Genomic DNA, 17,541 nt, shown 5'->3' with positions numbered 1-17,541 from the left:
CCCCCCCAGACCCATATATCCCCCCCAGACCCCATATATCCCCCCCCATACCCCATATATCCCCCCCATACCCCATATATCCCCCCCATACCCCATATATCCCCCCCATACCCCATATATCCCCCCCATACCCCATATATCCCACCCCATACCCCATATATCCCCCCCCATACCCCATATATCCCCCCCATACCCCATATATCCGCCCCATACCCCATATATCCCCCCCATACCCCATATATCCCCCCCAGACCCCATATATCCCCCCCCAGACCCCATATATCCCCCCCATACCCCATATATCCCCCCCAGACCCCATATATCCCCCCAGACCCCATATATCCCCCCATACCCCATATATCCCCCCCCATACTCCATATATCCCCCCCACACCCCATATATCCCCCCCAGACCCATATATCCCCCCCCATACCCCATATATCCCCCCACACCCCATATATCCCCCCCAGACCCCATATATCCCCCCCATACTCCATATATCCCCCCCACACCCCATATATCCCCCCCAGACCCCATATATCCCCCCCCATACCCCATATATCCCCCCCATACCCCATATATCCCCCCCATACCCCATATATCCCCCCCCATACCCCCATATATCCCCCCAGACCCCATATATCCCCCCATACCCCATATATCCCCCCCATACCACATATATCCCCCCATACCCCATATATCCCCCCATACCCCATATATCCCCCCCAGACCCCATATATCCCCCCCCATACCCCATATATCCCTCCCATACCCCATATATCCCCCCCAGACCCCATATATCCCCCCATACCCCATATATCCCCCCCAGACCCCATATATCCCCCCCAGACCCCATATATCCCCCCCATACCCCATATATCCCCCCCATACCCCATATATCCCCCCATACCCCATATATCCCCCCATACCCCATATATCCCCCCCCAGACCCCATATATCCCCCCCCAGACCCCATATATCCCCCCCAGACCCCATATATCCCCCCCCATACCCCATATATCCCCCCCATACCCCATATATCCCCCCCCAGACCCCATATATCCCCCCCAGACCCCATATATCCCCCCATACCCCATATATCCCCCCCATACCCCATATATCCCCCCCAGACCCCATATATCCCCCCCATACCCCATATATCCCCCCATACCCCATATATCCCCCCATACCCCATATATCCCCCCCCAGACCCCATATATCCCCCCCCAGACCCCATATATCCCCCCCAGACCCCATATATCCCCCCCATACCCCATATATCCCCCCCCATACCCCATATATCCCCCCCCAGACCCCATATATCCCCCCCAGACCCCATATATCCCCCCCCATACCCCATATATCCCCCCCATACCCCATATATCCCCCCCCATACCCCATATATCCCCCCCAGACCCCATATATCCCCCCCCATACCCCATATATCCCTCCCATACCCCATATATCCCCCCCATACCCCATATATCCCCCCCAGACCCCATATATCCCCCCCATACCCCATATATCCCCCCCATACCCCATATATCCCCCCCAGACCCCATATATCCCCCCCCATACCCCATATATCCCCCCCATACCCCATATATCCCCCCCATACCCCATATATCCCCCCCATACCCCATATATCCCCCCTAGACCCCATATATCCCCCCCCAGACCCCATATATCCCCCCCCATACCCCATATATCCACCCCCCATACCCCATATATCCCCCCCCATACCCCATATATCCCCCCCATACCCCATATATCCCCCCCATACCCCATATATCCCCCCCCAGACCCCATATATCCCCCCCCATACCGCATATCCCCCCCCATACCCCATATATCCCCCCCCAGACCCCATATATCCCCCCCCAGACCCCATATATCCCCCCCAGACCCCATATATCCCCCCCCATACCCCATATCCCCCCCCATACCCCATATATCCCCCCCCAGACCCCATATATCCCCCCCATACCCCATATATCCCCCCCCAGACCCCATATATCCCCCCCAGACCCCATATATCCCCCCCCAGACCCCATATATCCCCCCCATACCCCATATATCCCCCCATACCCCATATATCCTCCCCCATACCCCATATATCCCCCCCAGACCCCATATATCCCCCCCCAGACCCCATATATCCCCCCCATACCCCATATATCCCCCCAGATCCCATATATCCACCCCCAGACCCCATATATCCCCCCCAGACCCCATATATCCCCCCCATACCCCATATATCCCCCCCAGACCCCATATATCCCCCCCAGACCCCATATATCCCCCCCATACCCCATATATCCCCCCATACCCCAAATATCCCCCCATACCCCATATATCCCCCCCATACCCCATATATCCCCCCCATACCCCATATATCCCCCCCATACCCCATATAACACCCCCCATACCCCATATATCCCCCCCCAGACCCCATATATCCCCCCCAGACCCCATATATCCCCCCATACCCCATATATCCCCCCCATACCCCATATATCCCCCCCCAGACCCCATATATCCCCCCATACCCCATATATCCCCCCAGACCCCATATATCCCCCCCATACCCCATATATCCCCCCCCAGACCCCATATATCCCCCCATACCCCATATATCCCCCCCCATATCCCATATATCCCCCCCCGTACCCCATATATCCCCCCCCAGACCCCATATATCCCCCCCAGACCCCATATATCCCCTCCCATACCCCATATATCCCCCCCAGACCCCATATATCCCCCCCAGACCCCATATATCCCCCCCATACCCCATATATCCCCCCCCAGACCCCATATATCCCCCCCCAGACCCCATATATCCCCCCCATACCCCATATATCCCCCCCAGACCCCATATATCCCCCCCAGACCCCATATATCCCCCCCATACCCCATATATCCCCCCCATACCCCATATATCCCCCCTATACCCCATATATCCCCCCCAGACCCCATATATCCCCCCCATACCCCATATATCCCCCCCAGACCCCATATATCCCCCCCAGACCCCATATATCCCCCCCATACCCCATATATCCCCCCCAGACCCCATATATCCCCCCCATACCCCATATATCCCCCCCCAGACCCCATATATCCCCCCCCATACCCCATATATCCCCCCCTAGACCCCATATATCCCCCCCCAGACCCCATATATCCCCCCCAGACCCCAAATATCCCCCCCAGACCCCATATATCCCCCCCAGACCCGATATATCCCCCCCATAACCCCATATATCCCGCCCATACCCCATATATCCCCCCCAGACCCCATATATCCCCCCCCAGACCCCATATATCCCCCCCAGACCCCAAATATCCCCCCCATACCCCATATATCCCCCCCAGACCCGATATATCCCCCCCATAACCCCATATATCCCGCCCATACCCCATATATCCCCCCCCATACCCCATATATCCCCCCATACCCCATATATCCCCCCCCAGACCCCATATATCCCCCCCCAGACCCCATATATCCCCCCCATACCCCATATATCCCCCCCATACCCCATATATCCCCCCCATACCCCATATATCCCCCCCATACCCCATATATCCCCCCCATACCCCATATATCCCCCCCATACCCCATATATCCTTCCCATACCCCATATATCCCCCCCCATACCCCATATATCCCCCCCATACCCCATATATCCCCCCCAGACCCCATATATCCCCCCATACCCCATATATCCCCCCCAGACCCCATATACCCCACCCCATATATCCCCCCTATAGAGGAACCTGAGATCAGTGGGCGTGGCCTGAAGGAGGCGGAGCTTACTCAGGCCCCGCCCCCTGCCACGGATAAGCCCCGCCCCCAAACGGAGCGTACAATCCCATTGGACGACGGGCGGCAATTTGAATACGGTGAGGCCACGCCCCTTTAGCCAAAGCCACGCCCCTCTCTATAACCACGCCTTCCCATTGGCTGTCCCTATTCACATGCCCCGCCCACTCCCCTTGGCCACGCCCCCTCCCTTAACCCCGCCCACTCCTCCTCTCCCGCCCTCCCATTGGCTGCCCAGCTCTGATAGCCCCGCCCACTCCCCGTGACCACGCCCCCCTCCTCTTAGCCCCGCCCACTCCTCCTCTCCCGCCCTCCCATTGGCTGCCCAGCTCTGATAGCCCCGCCCACTCCCCGTGACCACGCCCCCCTCCTCTTAGCCCCGCCCACTCCTCCTCTCCCGCCCTCCCATTGGCTGCCCAGCTCTGATAGCCCCGCCCACTCCCCGTGGCCACGCCCCCCATTCATCCCCTCTTCTAACCCCGCCCACTCCTCCTCTCCCGCCCCTCCCATTGGCTCCTCCCCTCCTTAGCCCCGCCCACTCCTCCTCTCTCCGCCCTCCCATTGGCTCCTATTGACTAAGCCCCGCCCCCAGATTACTCCTCCCTTCGTCAATGGGGTTTGGTGGTGGCGGCTGCTCTGTTCGTCACCGGGATCGCAGTCATTGCATGTGAGTGACCCTAAAACTGACCCCAAAATCACCCTAAATTGACCCAAAAGTGACCCCTAATGACACTATAGGACCCCATGGGACCCTATGGGACCCCAAAGTGACCCTAAATGGCCACAAATGACCCCAAATGGCCCTAAAATGGACCCCAAATGGCCCTAAATGACCCAAAATGGCCACAAATGGCCCCAAAATGACCCTAAATGGCCCCAAATTGGCCCTAAATGGTCCTAAATGGCCACAAATGGCCCCAAAATGACCCAAAATGGCCCTAAATGGCCCCAAATTGGCCCTAAATGGCCCTAAAGTGACCCCAAATGGCCCTAAATGGCCCCAAAATGACCCCAAATGACCCTATGGGACCCTATGGGACCCCAAAGTGACCCTAAATGGCACTATAGGACCCCATGGGACCCTATGGGACCCCAAAGTGACCCTAAATGGCCCCAAATTGGCCCTAAATGACCCAAAATGGCCACAAATGGCCCCAAAATGAGCCCAAAGTGACCCTAAATGGCCCCAAATGGCCCCAAAATGACCCTAAATGGCCCAAAATGGCCACAAATGGCCCCAAAATGACCCCAAATGGCCCTAAATGGCCCCAAATTGGCCCTAAATGACCCCAAATTGGCCCTAAAGTGACCCCAAATGGCCCTAAATGGCCATAAATGGCCCTAAAGTGACCCCAAATGGCCCTATGGGATCCTATGGGACCCCAAAGTGTCCCCAAAGTGACCCTAAATGGCCCTAAATGGCCCCAAATTGACCCTATGGGACCCTATGGGACCCTATGGGACCCCAAAGTGACCCTAAATGGCTTCAAATGGACCCCAAATGGCCCTAAATGGCCAAAAATGGCCCTAAATGGCCCTAAAATGGCCCTAAATGGACCCCAAACTGACCCCAAATGACCCTATGGGACCCTATGGGACCCCAAAGTGACCCTATGGGACCTCAAATGACCCTAAATGGCCTCAAATGGCCCCAAAGTGACCCCAAATGGCCCCAAATGACCCTATGGGACCCCAAAGTGTCCTTAATTGACCCCAATGGGTGCCGCCCCCCCCCCCCCCCCAAGCTCATTAATATTAATTACTCCACCCCTCATTAATATTCATGACCTCCCCAACAGGTGGGAAATTGAGGAAGTTCCCACGCTGTCGGGGTCGGAATAGGAAGAAGTGAGTGAGACCCCCCCCCCTAAATGGGACCCCCCCCATAGAGACCCCCCTTTGGGACCCCCCCCCATAGAGACCCCCATAGAGACCCCCTATATGGGACCCCCCCCCATAGAGACCCCATAGAGACCCCCTATTTAGGACCCCCCCTTTAAGAGCCCCCTATAGAGACCCCCATAGAGACCCCCCCCTTATTGACCCCCCCATAAAGACCCCCTATATGGGACCCCCCCCTATAGAGACCCCATAGAGACCCCCTATATGGGACCCCCCCCCTTTAGGACCCCCCCATAGAGACTCCCTATATGGGACCCCCCCCCTTTAACCCCCCCATAGAGACCCCCTATATGGGACCCCCCCCCCATAGAGACCCCCATAGAGACCCCCTATTTAGGACCCCCCCCCATAGAGACCCCCATAGAGACCCCCTATTTAGGACCCCCCCTTTAGGACCCCCATAGAGACCCCCCTTTGGGACCCCCCCCCCATAGAGACCCCCTATATGGGACCCCCCCCCCCATAGAGACCCCATAGAGACCCCCTATTAGGGACCCCCCCCTTTAAGACCCCCCCATAGAGACCCCCAATTTCGGACCCCCCCCATACAGACCCCCATACAGACCCCCAATTTGGGACCCCCCTTTAGGACACCCCCTTAGAGACCCCTATTTGGGACCCCCCCCTTTAGGACCCCCATAGAGACCCCCAATTTGGGACCCCCCCCATACAGACCCCCATAGAGACCCCCTATATGGGACCCCCCCCCATAGAGACCCCATAGAGACCCCCTATTTAGGACCCCCCCTTTAGGACCCCCCCTTAGAGACCCCCATAGATACCCCTTATATGGGACCCCCCCCCTTTAAGACCCCTCTATAGAGACCCCCATAGAGACTCCCTATTTAGAACCCCCCCCCTTTGAGACCCCCATAGAGACCCCCCCCCTTATAGCCCCCCCATAGAGACCCCCATAGAGACCCCCTATCAGGGACCCCCCCTTTTAAGCCCCCCCCATAGAGACCCCCATAGAGACCCCCCAACCTTATAGCCCCCCCATAGAGACCCCCTATATGGGACCCCCCCCATAGAGACCCCATAGAGACCCCCTATTTATAACCCCCCCATAGAGACCCCCTATAAGGGACACCCCCCCCTTTAAGACCCCCCACCTTATAGCCCCCCCATAGAGACCCCCTATAGAGACCCCCCCTCTTATAACCCTCCCATAAAGACCCCCATATTGACCCCCTATTTAGGACCCCCCCCCCTTTGAGACCCCCATAGAGACCCCCCCCCTTATAGCCCCCCCATAGAGACCCCCTATTAGGGACCCCCTATATGGGACCCCCCCCTATAGAGACCCCATAGAGACCCCCCCCTTATTGACCCCCCCATAAAGACTCCCTATATGGGACCCCCCCTATAGAGACCCCATATTTAGGACCCCCCCCTTATAACCTCCCCATAAAGACCCCTTATATGGGACCCCCCCCCTTATAGCCCCCCCATAGAGACCCCCATAGAGACCCCCTATATGGGACCCCCCCCTATAGAGACCCCATAGAGACCCCCCCCTTATTGACCCCCCCATAGAGACCCCCCATAGAGACCCCCCCTCTTATTGACCCCCCCATAGAGACCCCCTATATGGGACCCCCCCCTTATTGACCCCCCCATAGAGACCCCGTATATGGGACCCCCCCCCCTATAGAGACCCCATAGAGACCCCTATATGGGACCCCCCCCCCCTTATAGCCCCCCCATAGAGACCCCCATAGAGACCCCCTATATGGGACCCCCCCCTGTAGAGACCCCATAGAGACCCCTATATGGGACCCCCCCCCCCCATAGACCCCCATATTAACCCCCAATTTCCCCCCCCCCCCCCCAGCACCTACTCAGTCTCCCAGCTCTGAAGCCCCGCCCCCATCCCGAAGCTCCACCCACTTTCACCCGTGGCCACGCCCCCTTCATTAATATTCACGACCACTATGACGTCACGCAAAAGGAGGCGGGGCCAACGCGGTTGATTGACAGCTCCTTAATATAACCTTATATGGATGTGGGCGGAGCCTCTCGTGGCCCCGCCCCCTTCGTTATTAACCCCTATGACGTCACAAAAGGAGGCGGAGCCAACGCGGTGATTGACAGCTTTATTATATGGGCTTGTATAGAGGGGGGCGTGGCCTTTTCTTTGGTAGCCCCGCCCTCCTTTGTAATAAAGCACTCTGATTGGTCGGTTCTTCTCGCAGCGTCCAATGGGAGTGGGAGGGGGTTGTTCGGTGGGCGGAGCCAGTGAATGACCTGAAGTGACCCCCAAAGTGACCTGAAGTGACCCCATAGCCACCCTAATATGAGCTCACCCCATAGCCCCCATATAACCCCATAGAAACCCCATATCCCCCATATAACCCCATAGAAACCCCATAGCCCCCATATAACCCCATAGAAACCCCATATAACCCCATATAACCCCATAGAAACCCCATAACCCCCCATATAACCCCATAGAAACCCCATAGCCCCCATATAACCCCATAGAAACCCCATAGCCCCCCATATAACCCCATAGAAACCCCATAGCCCCCATATAACCCCATAGAAACCCCATAGCCCCCCATATAACCCCATAGAAACCCCATATCCCCCATATAACCCCATAGAAACCCCATATCCCCCCCATATCCCCCATAGCTCACCCCATATCCCCCCCCAGCCCCATAGCTCACCCCATAGAACCCCATATCACCCCATAGCTCACCCCATATCCCCCCCATAGCCCCACAGAAACCCCATAGCCCCCCCCCAGCCCCATAGATCACCCCATATCCCCCATATAACCCCATATCCCCCCCATATCCCCCCATAGACCCGTAGTTCACCCCATATCCCCCATAGCCCCATAGCTCACCCCATAGCCCCCTCCCCAGCCCCATAGCTCACCCCATATCCCCCATATAACCCCATAGAAACCCCATAGCCCCCCCATAGCCCCCATAGCTCACCTCATATCCCCCCCAGCCCCATAGCTGACCCCATATCCCCCATATAACCCCATAGAAACCCTATATCCCCCATATAACCCCATAGAAACCCCATATCCCCCCCATATCCCCCATAGCTCACCCCCTTTCCCCCCCAGCCCCATAGCTCACCCCATAGAACCCCATATCACCCCATAGCTCACCCCATATCCCCCCCATAGCCCCATAGAAACCCCATAGCCCCCCCACAGCCCCATAGATCACCCCATATCCCCCATATAACCCCATATCCCCCCATAGACCCGTAGTTCACCCCATATCCCCCATAGCCCCATAGCTCACCCCATAGCCCCCCCCCAGCCCCATAGCTCACCCCATAGAACCCCATGTCACCCCATAGCTCACCCCATATCCCCCCCATAGCCCCATAGAAACCCCATAGCCCCCCCACAGCCCCATAGCTCACCCCATAGCCCCCCCATATAGCCCCATAGCTCACCCCATATCCCCCCCCAGCCCCATAGCTGACCCCATATGCCCCCATAGCTCACCCCATATCCCCCCCAGCCCCATAGCTCACCCCATATCCCCCATATAACCCCATATCCCCCCCATATCCCCCCATAGACCCGTAGTTCACCCCATATCCCCCATAGCCCCATAGCTCACCCCATAGCCCCCCCATAGCCCCATAGCTCACCCCATATCCCCCCCAGCCCCATAGCTCACCCCATATCCCCCATATAACCCCATAGAAACCTCTTATCCCCCCCATAGCCCCATAGCTCACCCCATATCCCCCATATAACCCCATATCCCCCCCATATCCCCCCATAGACCCGTAGTTCACCCCATATCCCCCATAGCCCCATAGCTCACCCCATAGCCCCCCCATAGCCCCATAGCTCACCCCATATCCCCCCCAGCCCCATAGCTCACCCCATATCCCCCATATAACCCCATAGAAACCTCTTATCCCCCCCATAGCCCTATAGCTCGTCCCATATCCCCCCCATAGCCCCATAGATCACCCCATATCCCCCCATATAGCCCCATAGCCCACCCCATATCCCTCCACAGCCCCATAGCTGACCCCATATGCCCCCATAGCTCACCCCATATCCCCCCCAGCCCCATAGATCACCCCGTATCCCCCCCCAGCCCCATAGCTCACCCCATAGAACCCCATATCACCCCATAGCTGACCCCATATCCCCCCCATAGCCCTATAGAAACCCCATATCCCCCCACAGCCCCATAGCTGACCCCATATCCCCCATATAACCCCATAGAAACCCCATAGCCCCCATGTAACCCCATAGAAACCCCATATACCCCCATATAACCCCATAGAAACCCCATATCCCCCATATAACCCCATATCCCCCATATAACCCCATAGAAACCCCATATCCCCCCCCCAGCCCCATAGCTCACCCCATATCCCCCTCATAACCCCATAGCTCACCCCATAGCCCCCCATTAGCTGACCCCATATCCCCCCCACAGCCCTATAGCTGACCCCATATCCCCCCATAGCCCCATAGAAACCCCATAGCCCCCCATAGCCCCATAGCCCACCCCATAGAACCCATCACCCCATAGCTCACCCCATATCCCCCATATACCCCCATAGAAACCCCATAGCCCCCCCATAGCCCCATAGCTCACCCCATATCCCCCATATAACCCCATAGAAACCCCATAGCCCCCCCATAGCCCTATAGCCCACCCCATAGAACCCATAGCCCCATAGCTCACCCCATATCCCCCATATAACCCCATAGAAACCCAATATCCCCCCCATAGCCCTATAGCCCACCCCATAGAACCCATCACCCCATAGCTCACCCCATATCCCCCCCATATAACCCCATAGAAACCCCATATCCCCCCCATAGCCCCATAGCTCACCCCATATCCCCCCCATAGCCCCATAGCTCACCCCATATCCACCCCATAGCTCACCCCATATCCTCCCCAGCCCTATAGCTCACCCCATATCCCCCCATAGCTCACCCCATATCCCCCCCAGCCCCATAGCTCACCCCATATCCCCCATATCACCCCATATCCCCCCCATATCCCCCCATAGGCCCGTAGTTCACTCCATAACCCCCCATAGCCCCATAGCTCACCCTAGCCCCCCCCCAGCCCCATAGCTCACCCCATGTCCACCCCATAGCCCCATAGCTCACCCCATATCCCCCCCATAGCCCCATAGCTCACCCCATATCCCCCCATATAGCCCCATAGCCCACCCCATATCCCTCCACAGCCCCATAGCTGACCCCATATGCCCCCATAGCTCACCCCATATCCCCCCCAGCCCCATAGATCACCCCATATCTCCTCATAGCCCCAAAGAAACCCCATATCCCCCATATAACCCCATAGCTGACCCCATATCCCCCCCCAGCCCCATAGCTCACCCCATATCCCCCCCCAGCCCCATAGCTCACCCCATAGAACCCCATATCACCCCATAGCTCACCCCATATCCCCCCCATAGCCCCATAGAAACCCCATAGCCCCCCCACAGCCTCATAGATCACCCCATATCCCCCCATGTAGCCCCATAGCCCACCCCATATCCCTCCACAGCCCCATAGCTGACCCCATATCCCCCATAGCTCACCCCATATCCCCCCCAGCCCCATAGATCACCCCATATCCCCCCATAGCCCTATAGCTCACCCCATAACCCCCCTATATCCCCCATAGCTCACTCCATATCCCCCCCCCAGCCCCATAGCTCACCCCATATCCCCCCCATAGCCCCATAGCTCACCCCATATCCCCCATATAACCCCATAGAAACCTCTTATCCCCCCCATAGCCCTATAGCTCGTCCCATATCCCCCCCATAGCCCCATAGCTCACCCCATAGCCCCCATATAACCCCATATCCCCCCATATCACCCCATAGCTCGCCCCATATCCCCCATATAACCCCATATCCCCCCATAGCCCCATAGCTCACCCCATACCCCCCATATAAGCCCATATCCCCCCCATATCCCCCCATAGACCCGTAGTTCACCCCATATCCCCCATAGCCCCATAGCTCACCCCATATCCCCCCCCAGCCCCATAGCTCACCCCATATCCCCCATATAACCCCATATCCCCCCATAGACCCGTAGTTCACCCCATATCCCCCATAGCCCCATAGCTCACCCCATAGCCCCCCCCCAGCCCCATAGCTCACCCCATATCCCCCCATAGCCCCATAGCTGACCCCATATCCCCCATAGCCCCATAGCTCACCCCATATCCCCCCCATAGCCCCATAGCTCACCCCATATCCCCCATATAACCCCATAGAAACCTCTTATCCCCCCCATAGCCCTATAGCTCGTCCCATATCCCCTCCACAGCCCCATAGCTCACCCCATATCCCCCATATAACCCCATAGAAACCCCATAGCCCCCCATAGCCCCATAGAAACCCCATATCACCCCCATATCCCCCCATAGACCCGTAGTTCACCCCATATCCCCCCATAGCCCCATAGAAACCCCATAGCCCCCCCATAGCCCCATAGCTCACCCCATATCCCCCATATAACCCCATATCCCCCCATAGCCCCATAGCTCACCCCATATCCCCCATATAACCCCATATCCCCCATAGCCCCATAGCTCACCCCATATCCCCCATATAACCCCATAGAAACCCCATATCCCCCATATAACCCCATATCCCCCATATAACCCCATAGAAACCCCATATCCCCCCCCCAGCCCCATAGCTCACCCCATATCCCCCTCATAACCCCATAGCTCACCCCATAGCCCCCCATTAGCTGACCCCATATCCCCCCCACAGCCCTATAGCTGACCCCATATCCCTCCATAGCCCCATAGAAACCCCATAGCCCCCCATAGCCCTATAGCCCACCCCATAGAACCCATCACCCCATAGCTCACCCCATATCACCCCATAGCTCACCCCATGTCCACCCCATAGCCCCATAGAACCCATCACCCCATAGCTCACCCCATAGCACCCCACACCTCACGTGCTGCTGCTCTCCCTGCGCAGCAGATCCCGCAGCCTCCAATAGTCGTCCTCCAACACCTATGGGGCAGCCCCACACTTATGGGTCCCACCCCACACTTATGGGTCCCACCCCACACTTATGGGTCCCACCCCACACTTATGGGGTCCCACCCCACACTTATGAGTCCCAGCCCCACACTTATGGGGTCCCACCTCATTCCTATGGGGTCCCACCCCACACTTATGGGGTCCCATCTCACTCCTATGGGGTCCCACCCCACACTTATGGGGTCCCACCCCACACTTATGGGGTCCCACCTTATTCCTATGGGGTCCCACCCCACACTTATGGGTCCCACCCCACACTTATGGGGTCCCACCTTATTCCTATGGGGTCCTACCCCACACTTATGGGGTCCCACCTCACTCCTATGGGGTCCCACCCCACACTTATGGGTCCCACCCCACACTTATGGGTCCCACCCCACACTTATGGGTCCCAGCCCCACACTTATGGGGTCCCACCCCACACTTATGGGTCCCAGCCCCACACTTATGGGTCCCAGCCCCACACTTATGGGGTCCCACCCCACACTTATGGGGTCCCAACTCACTCCTATGGGGTCCCACCCCACACTTATGGGTCCCAGCCCCACACTTATGGGGTCCCATCTCACTCCTATGGGGTCCCAGCCCACACTTATGGGGTCCCACCTTATTCCTATGGGTCCCACCCCACACTTATGGGTCCCAGCCCCACACTTATGGGGTCCCACCCCACACTTATGGGTCCCACCCCACACTTATGGGTCCCACCCCACACTTATGGGGTCCCACCTCATTCCTATGGGGTCCCACCCCACACTTATGGGTCCCACCCCACACTTATGGGGTCCCACCTCACTCCTATGGGGTCCCACCCCACACTTATGGGTCCCACCCCACACTTATGGGTCCCACCCCACACTTATGGGGTCCCACCTCATTCCTATGGGGTCCCACCCCACACTTATGGGTCCCACCCCACACTTATGGGGTCCCACCTCACTCCTATGGGGTCCCACCCCACACTTATGGGGTCCCACCCCACACTTATGGGGTCCCAGCCCCACACTTATGGGTCCCAGCCCCACACTTATGGGTCCCAGCCCCACACTTATGGGGTCCCACCTCATTCCTATGGGGTCCCACCCCACACTTATGGGGTCCCACCTCATTCCTATGGGGTCCCACCCCACACTTATGGGGTCCCAGCCCCACACTTATGGGGTCCCAGCCCCACACTTATGGGTCCCAGCCCCACACTTATGGGTCCCACCCCACACTTATGGGTCCCAGCCCCACACTTATGGGTCCCACCCCACACTTATGGGGTCCAGCCCCACACTTATGGGGTCCAGCCCCACACTTATGGGTCCCACCCCACACTTATGGGTCCCACCCCACACTTATGGGTCCCACCCCACCCTTATGGGTCCCACCCCACACTTATGGGTCCCACCCCACACTTATGGGTCCCACCCCACACTTATGGGTCCCACCCCACACTTATGAGTCCCACCCCACACTTATGGGGTCCCACCTTATTCCTATGGGTCCCACCCCACACTTATGGGTCCCACCCCACACTTATGGGGTCCCACCCCACACTTATGGGTCCCACCCCACACTTATGGGGTCCCACCTCATTCCTAGGGGGTCCCACCCCACACTTATGGGTCCCACCCCACACTTATGGGGTCCCACCTCATTCCTATGGGTCCCAGCCCCACACTTATGGGTCCCACCCCACACTTATGGGGTCCCAACTCATTCCTATGGGGTCCCACCCCACACTTATGGGTCCCAGCCCCACACTTATGGGGTCCCATCTCACTCCTATGGGGTCCCACCCCACACTTATGGGTCCCACCCCACACTTATGGGGTCCCTACTCACCTTCATTGCCCCCAATGTCTCCTCCAGGCCACGAAGCTCCAACTCCAATCGATCAGAGATGGATGGGGAGGAGCCTGAGCAGAGAAACCCCATAGAGACCCATAGGGACCCATAGGGACACATAGAGACCCATAGAGACCCATAGAGACCCATAGTGACCCCATCGGGACCCATAGAGACCCCACAGAGACACATAGGGACACACAGGGACCCATAGAGACACATAGGGACCCCATAGAGACCCCATAGAGACCCATAGGGACTCCATAGAGACCCGTAGAGCCCCATAGGGACCCATAGGGACCCATAGAGACCCATAGAGACCCATAGAGACACATAGAGACCCATAGGGACCCATAGAGACCCATAGAGACCCATAGGGACCCCATAGAGACCCATAGAGACACATAGGGACCCATAGAGACCCCACAGAGACACATAGGGACACACAGGGACCTATAGAGACACATAGGGACCCCATAGAGACCCCATAGAGATCATTAAGGACCCATTGAGACCCATAGGGACACATAGGGACACAGAGACCCATAGAGACACATAGGGACCCCATAGAGACCCATAGAGACACATAGAGACACATTGAGACCCCATAGAGACCCATAGGGACCCATAGAGACCCCATAGAGACACATAGTGACCCCATAGGGACACACAGGGACCCATAGAGACACATAGGGACCCCATAGAGACCCCATAGAGATCATTAAGGACCCATTGAGACCCATAGGGACACATAGAGACCCATAGAGACCCCATAGGAACCCATAGAGACCCATAGAGACACATAGAGACCCATAGGGACCCATAGAGACCCATAGGGACCCATAGAGACCCATAGGGACCCATAGAGACCCATAGAGACCCATAGGGACCCATAGAGACCCATAGAGACCCATAGAGACACATAGAGACACATTGAGACCCATAGAGACACATAGGGACACATAGAGACACATAGGGACACATAGAGACCCACAGAGACCCATAGAGACCCATAGAGACCCATAGAGACACATAGGGACACATAGAGACCCATAGAGACACATAGGAACCCATAGAGACCCATAGGGACCCATATCCCACCCCACAGACCCAATATACCCCACATCCCACCCCATACCCCCCATATCCCACCCCATAACCCCCATACCCCCCATATCCCACCCCATATCCCCCATATCCCCCATATCCCACCCCACAGACCCCATATCCCACCCCATATCCCCCATATCCCACCCCACAGACCCCATATCCCACCCCATAACCCCCATATCCCCCATATCCCACCCCACAGACCCCATATCCCACCCCATAACCCCCATATCCCCCATATCCCACCCCACAGACCCCATATCCCCTATATCCCACCCCATATCCCCCATATCCCACCCCACAGACCCCATATACCCCATATCCCACCCACAGACCCCATATCCCCCATATCCCACCCCATAACCCCCATATCCCCCATATCCCACCCCATACCCCATATCCCACCCCACAGACCCCATATACCCCATATCCCACCCACAGACCCCATATCCCCCATATCCCACCCCATAACCCCCATATCCCCATATCCCACCCCATATCCCCCATATCCCACCCCACAGACCCCATATCCCCCATATCCCACCCCATAACCCCCATATCCCCCATATCTCAACCCATACCCCCCATATCCCCCATATCCCACCCCACAGACCCCATATCCCACCCCATATCCCCCATATCCCACCCCACAGACCCCATATCCCACCCCATATCCCCCATATCCCACCCCATAACCCCCATATCCCCCATATCCCACCCCATAACCCCCATATCCCCCATATCTCACCCCATATCCCCCATATCCCACCCCATAACCCCCATATCCCCATATCCCACCCCATATCCCCCATATCCCACCCCACAGACCCCATATCCCCCATATCCCACCCCACAGACCCCATATCCCACCCCATAACCCCCATATCCCACCCCACAGACCCCATATCCCACCCCATAACCCCCATATCCCCCATATCCCACCCCACAGACCCCATATCCCACCCCATAACCCCCATATCCCCCATATCCCACCCCACAGACCCCATATCCTCTATATCTCACCCCATATCCCCCATATCCCACCCCATAACTCCCATATCCCCCATATCCCACCCCACAGACCCCATATCCCCCATATCCCACCCCACAGACCCCATATCCCACCCCATAACCCCCATATCCCCCATATCCCACCCCATAACCCCCATATCCCCCATATCCCACCCCATATCCCCCATATCCCACCCCATAACTCCCATATCCCCCATATCCCACCCCACAACCACCCCCCCCCTTTACCTTCATTGCTCCCCCCAGCCCCGTCCCCATATTTGGGGGGGTTATCGGGGTCTCCCTCTATGGGGCCGACGACCTCGGGCAGCAGCTGACGGATGGCGGCCACTTGTGGGGCACAGGGGGGGATATGGGGTCAGCTATGGGGCTATGGGGAGGATATGGGGTGGGCTATGGGGCTATGGGGGGGATATGGGGTGAGCTATGGGGCTGGGGGGGGTATATGGGGTGAGCTATGGGGCTGGGGGGGGGATATGGGGTGAGCTATGGGGGGATATGGGGTGAGCTATGGGGCTGGGGGGGGTATATGGGGTGAGCTATGGGGCTATTGAGGGATATAGGGTGAGCTATGGGGCTATGGGGGGGATATAGGGTGAGCTATGGGGCTATGGGGGGGATATAGGGTGAGCTATGGGGCTATGGGGGGCCTATGGGGTGAGCTATGGGGGTATAGGGGGGATATGGGGTGAGCTATGGGTCTATGAGGGGGCTATGGGGTGAGCTATGGGGCTATAGGGGGGATATGGGGTGAGCTATGGGGCTATAGGGGGGATATGGGGTGAGCTATGGGG

At 57.6% G+C, this 17,541-nt stretch overlaps 1 protein-coding gene and 1 long non-coding RNA gene across 2 annotated transcripts in view; one reads left to right on the top strand and one right to left on the bottom strand.

The window, feature by feature from the left end:
• The first annotated feature begins 3,772 nt into the window (after positions 1 to 3,772).
• Positions 3,773 to 5,678, top strand: LOC146751576 (uncharacterized). Its single transcript, XR_014941347.1, has 3 exons — positions 3,773 to 3,909; positions 4,422 to 4,496; positions 5,629 to 5,678. It is a non-coding gene; the product is annotated as an uncharacterized LOC146751576 (long non-coding RNA).
• Positions 5,679 to 7,813: 2,135 nt separating this feature from the next.
• ARHGEF1 (Rho guanine nucleotide exchange factor 1) overlaps positions 7,814 to 17,541 on the bottom strand; it is an 80,833-nt gene continuing 71,105 nt past the window's right edge. The window contains exons 26-29 of the mRNA XM_085534002.1: positions 16,976 to 17,077; positions 14,603 to 14,676; positions 12,679 to 12,742; positions 7,814 to 8,000 (exon numbers count right to left, since the gene is read on the bottom strand). Coding sequence (XP_085390128.1) covers positions 12,680 to 12,742; positions 14,603 to 14,676; positions 16,976 to 17,077 — 239 coding nt within the window. The 3' untranslated portion in view covers positions 7,814 to 8,000; position 12,679. The remainder of the gene's footprint in view (positions 8,001 to 12,678; positions 12,743 to 14,602; positions 14,677 to 16,975; positions 17,078 to 17,541) is intronic.

This window comes from Coturnix japonica, unplaced genomic scaffold (assembly GCF_054131305.1).
Source record: "Coturnix japonica strain WE unplaced genomic scaffold, WE-NBRP24 Scf073, whole genome shotgun sequence".
Classification (NCBI taxonomy): domain Eukaryota; kingdom Metazoa; phylum Chordata; class Aves; order Galliformes; family Phasianidae; genus Coturnix; species Coturnix japonica.
Note: the sequence above shows the minus strand (reverse complement) of the source record. Positions and strands in the feature narration are given on the sequence as shown.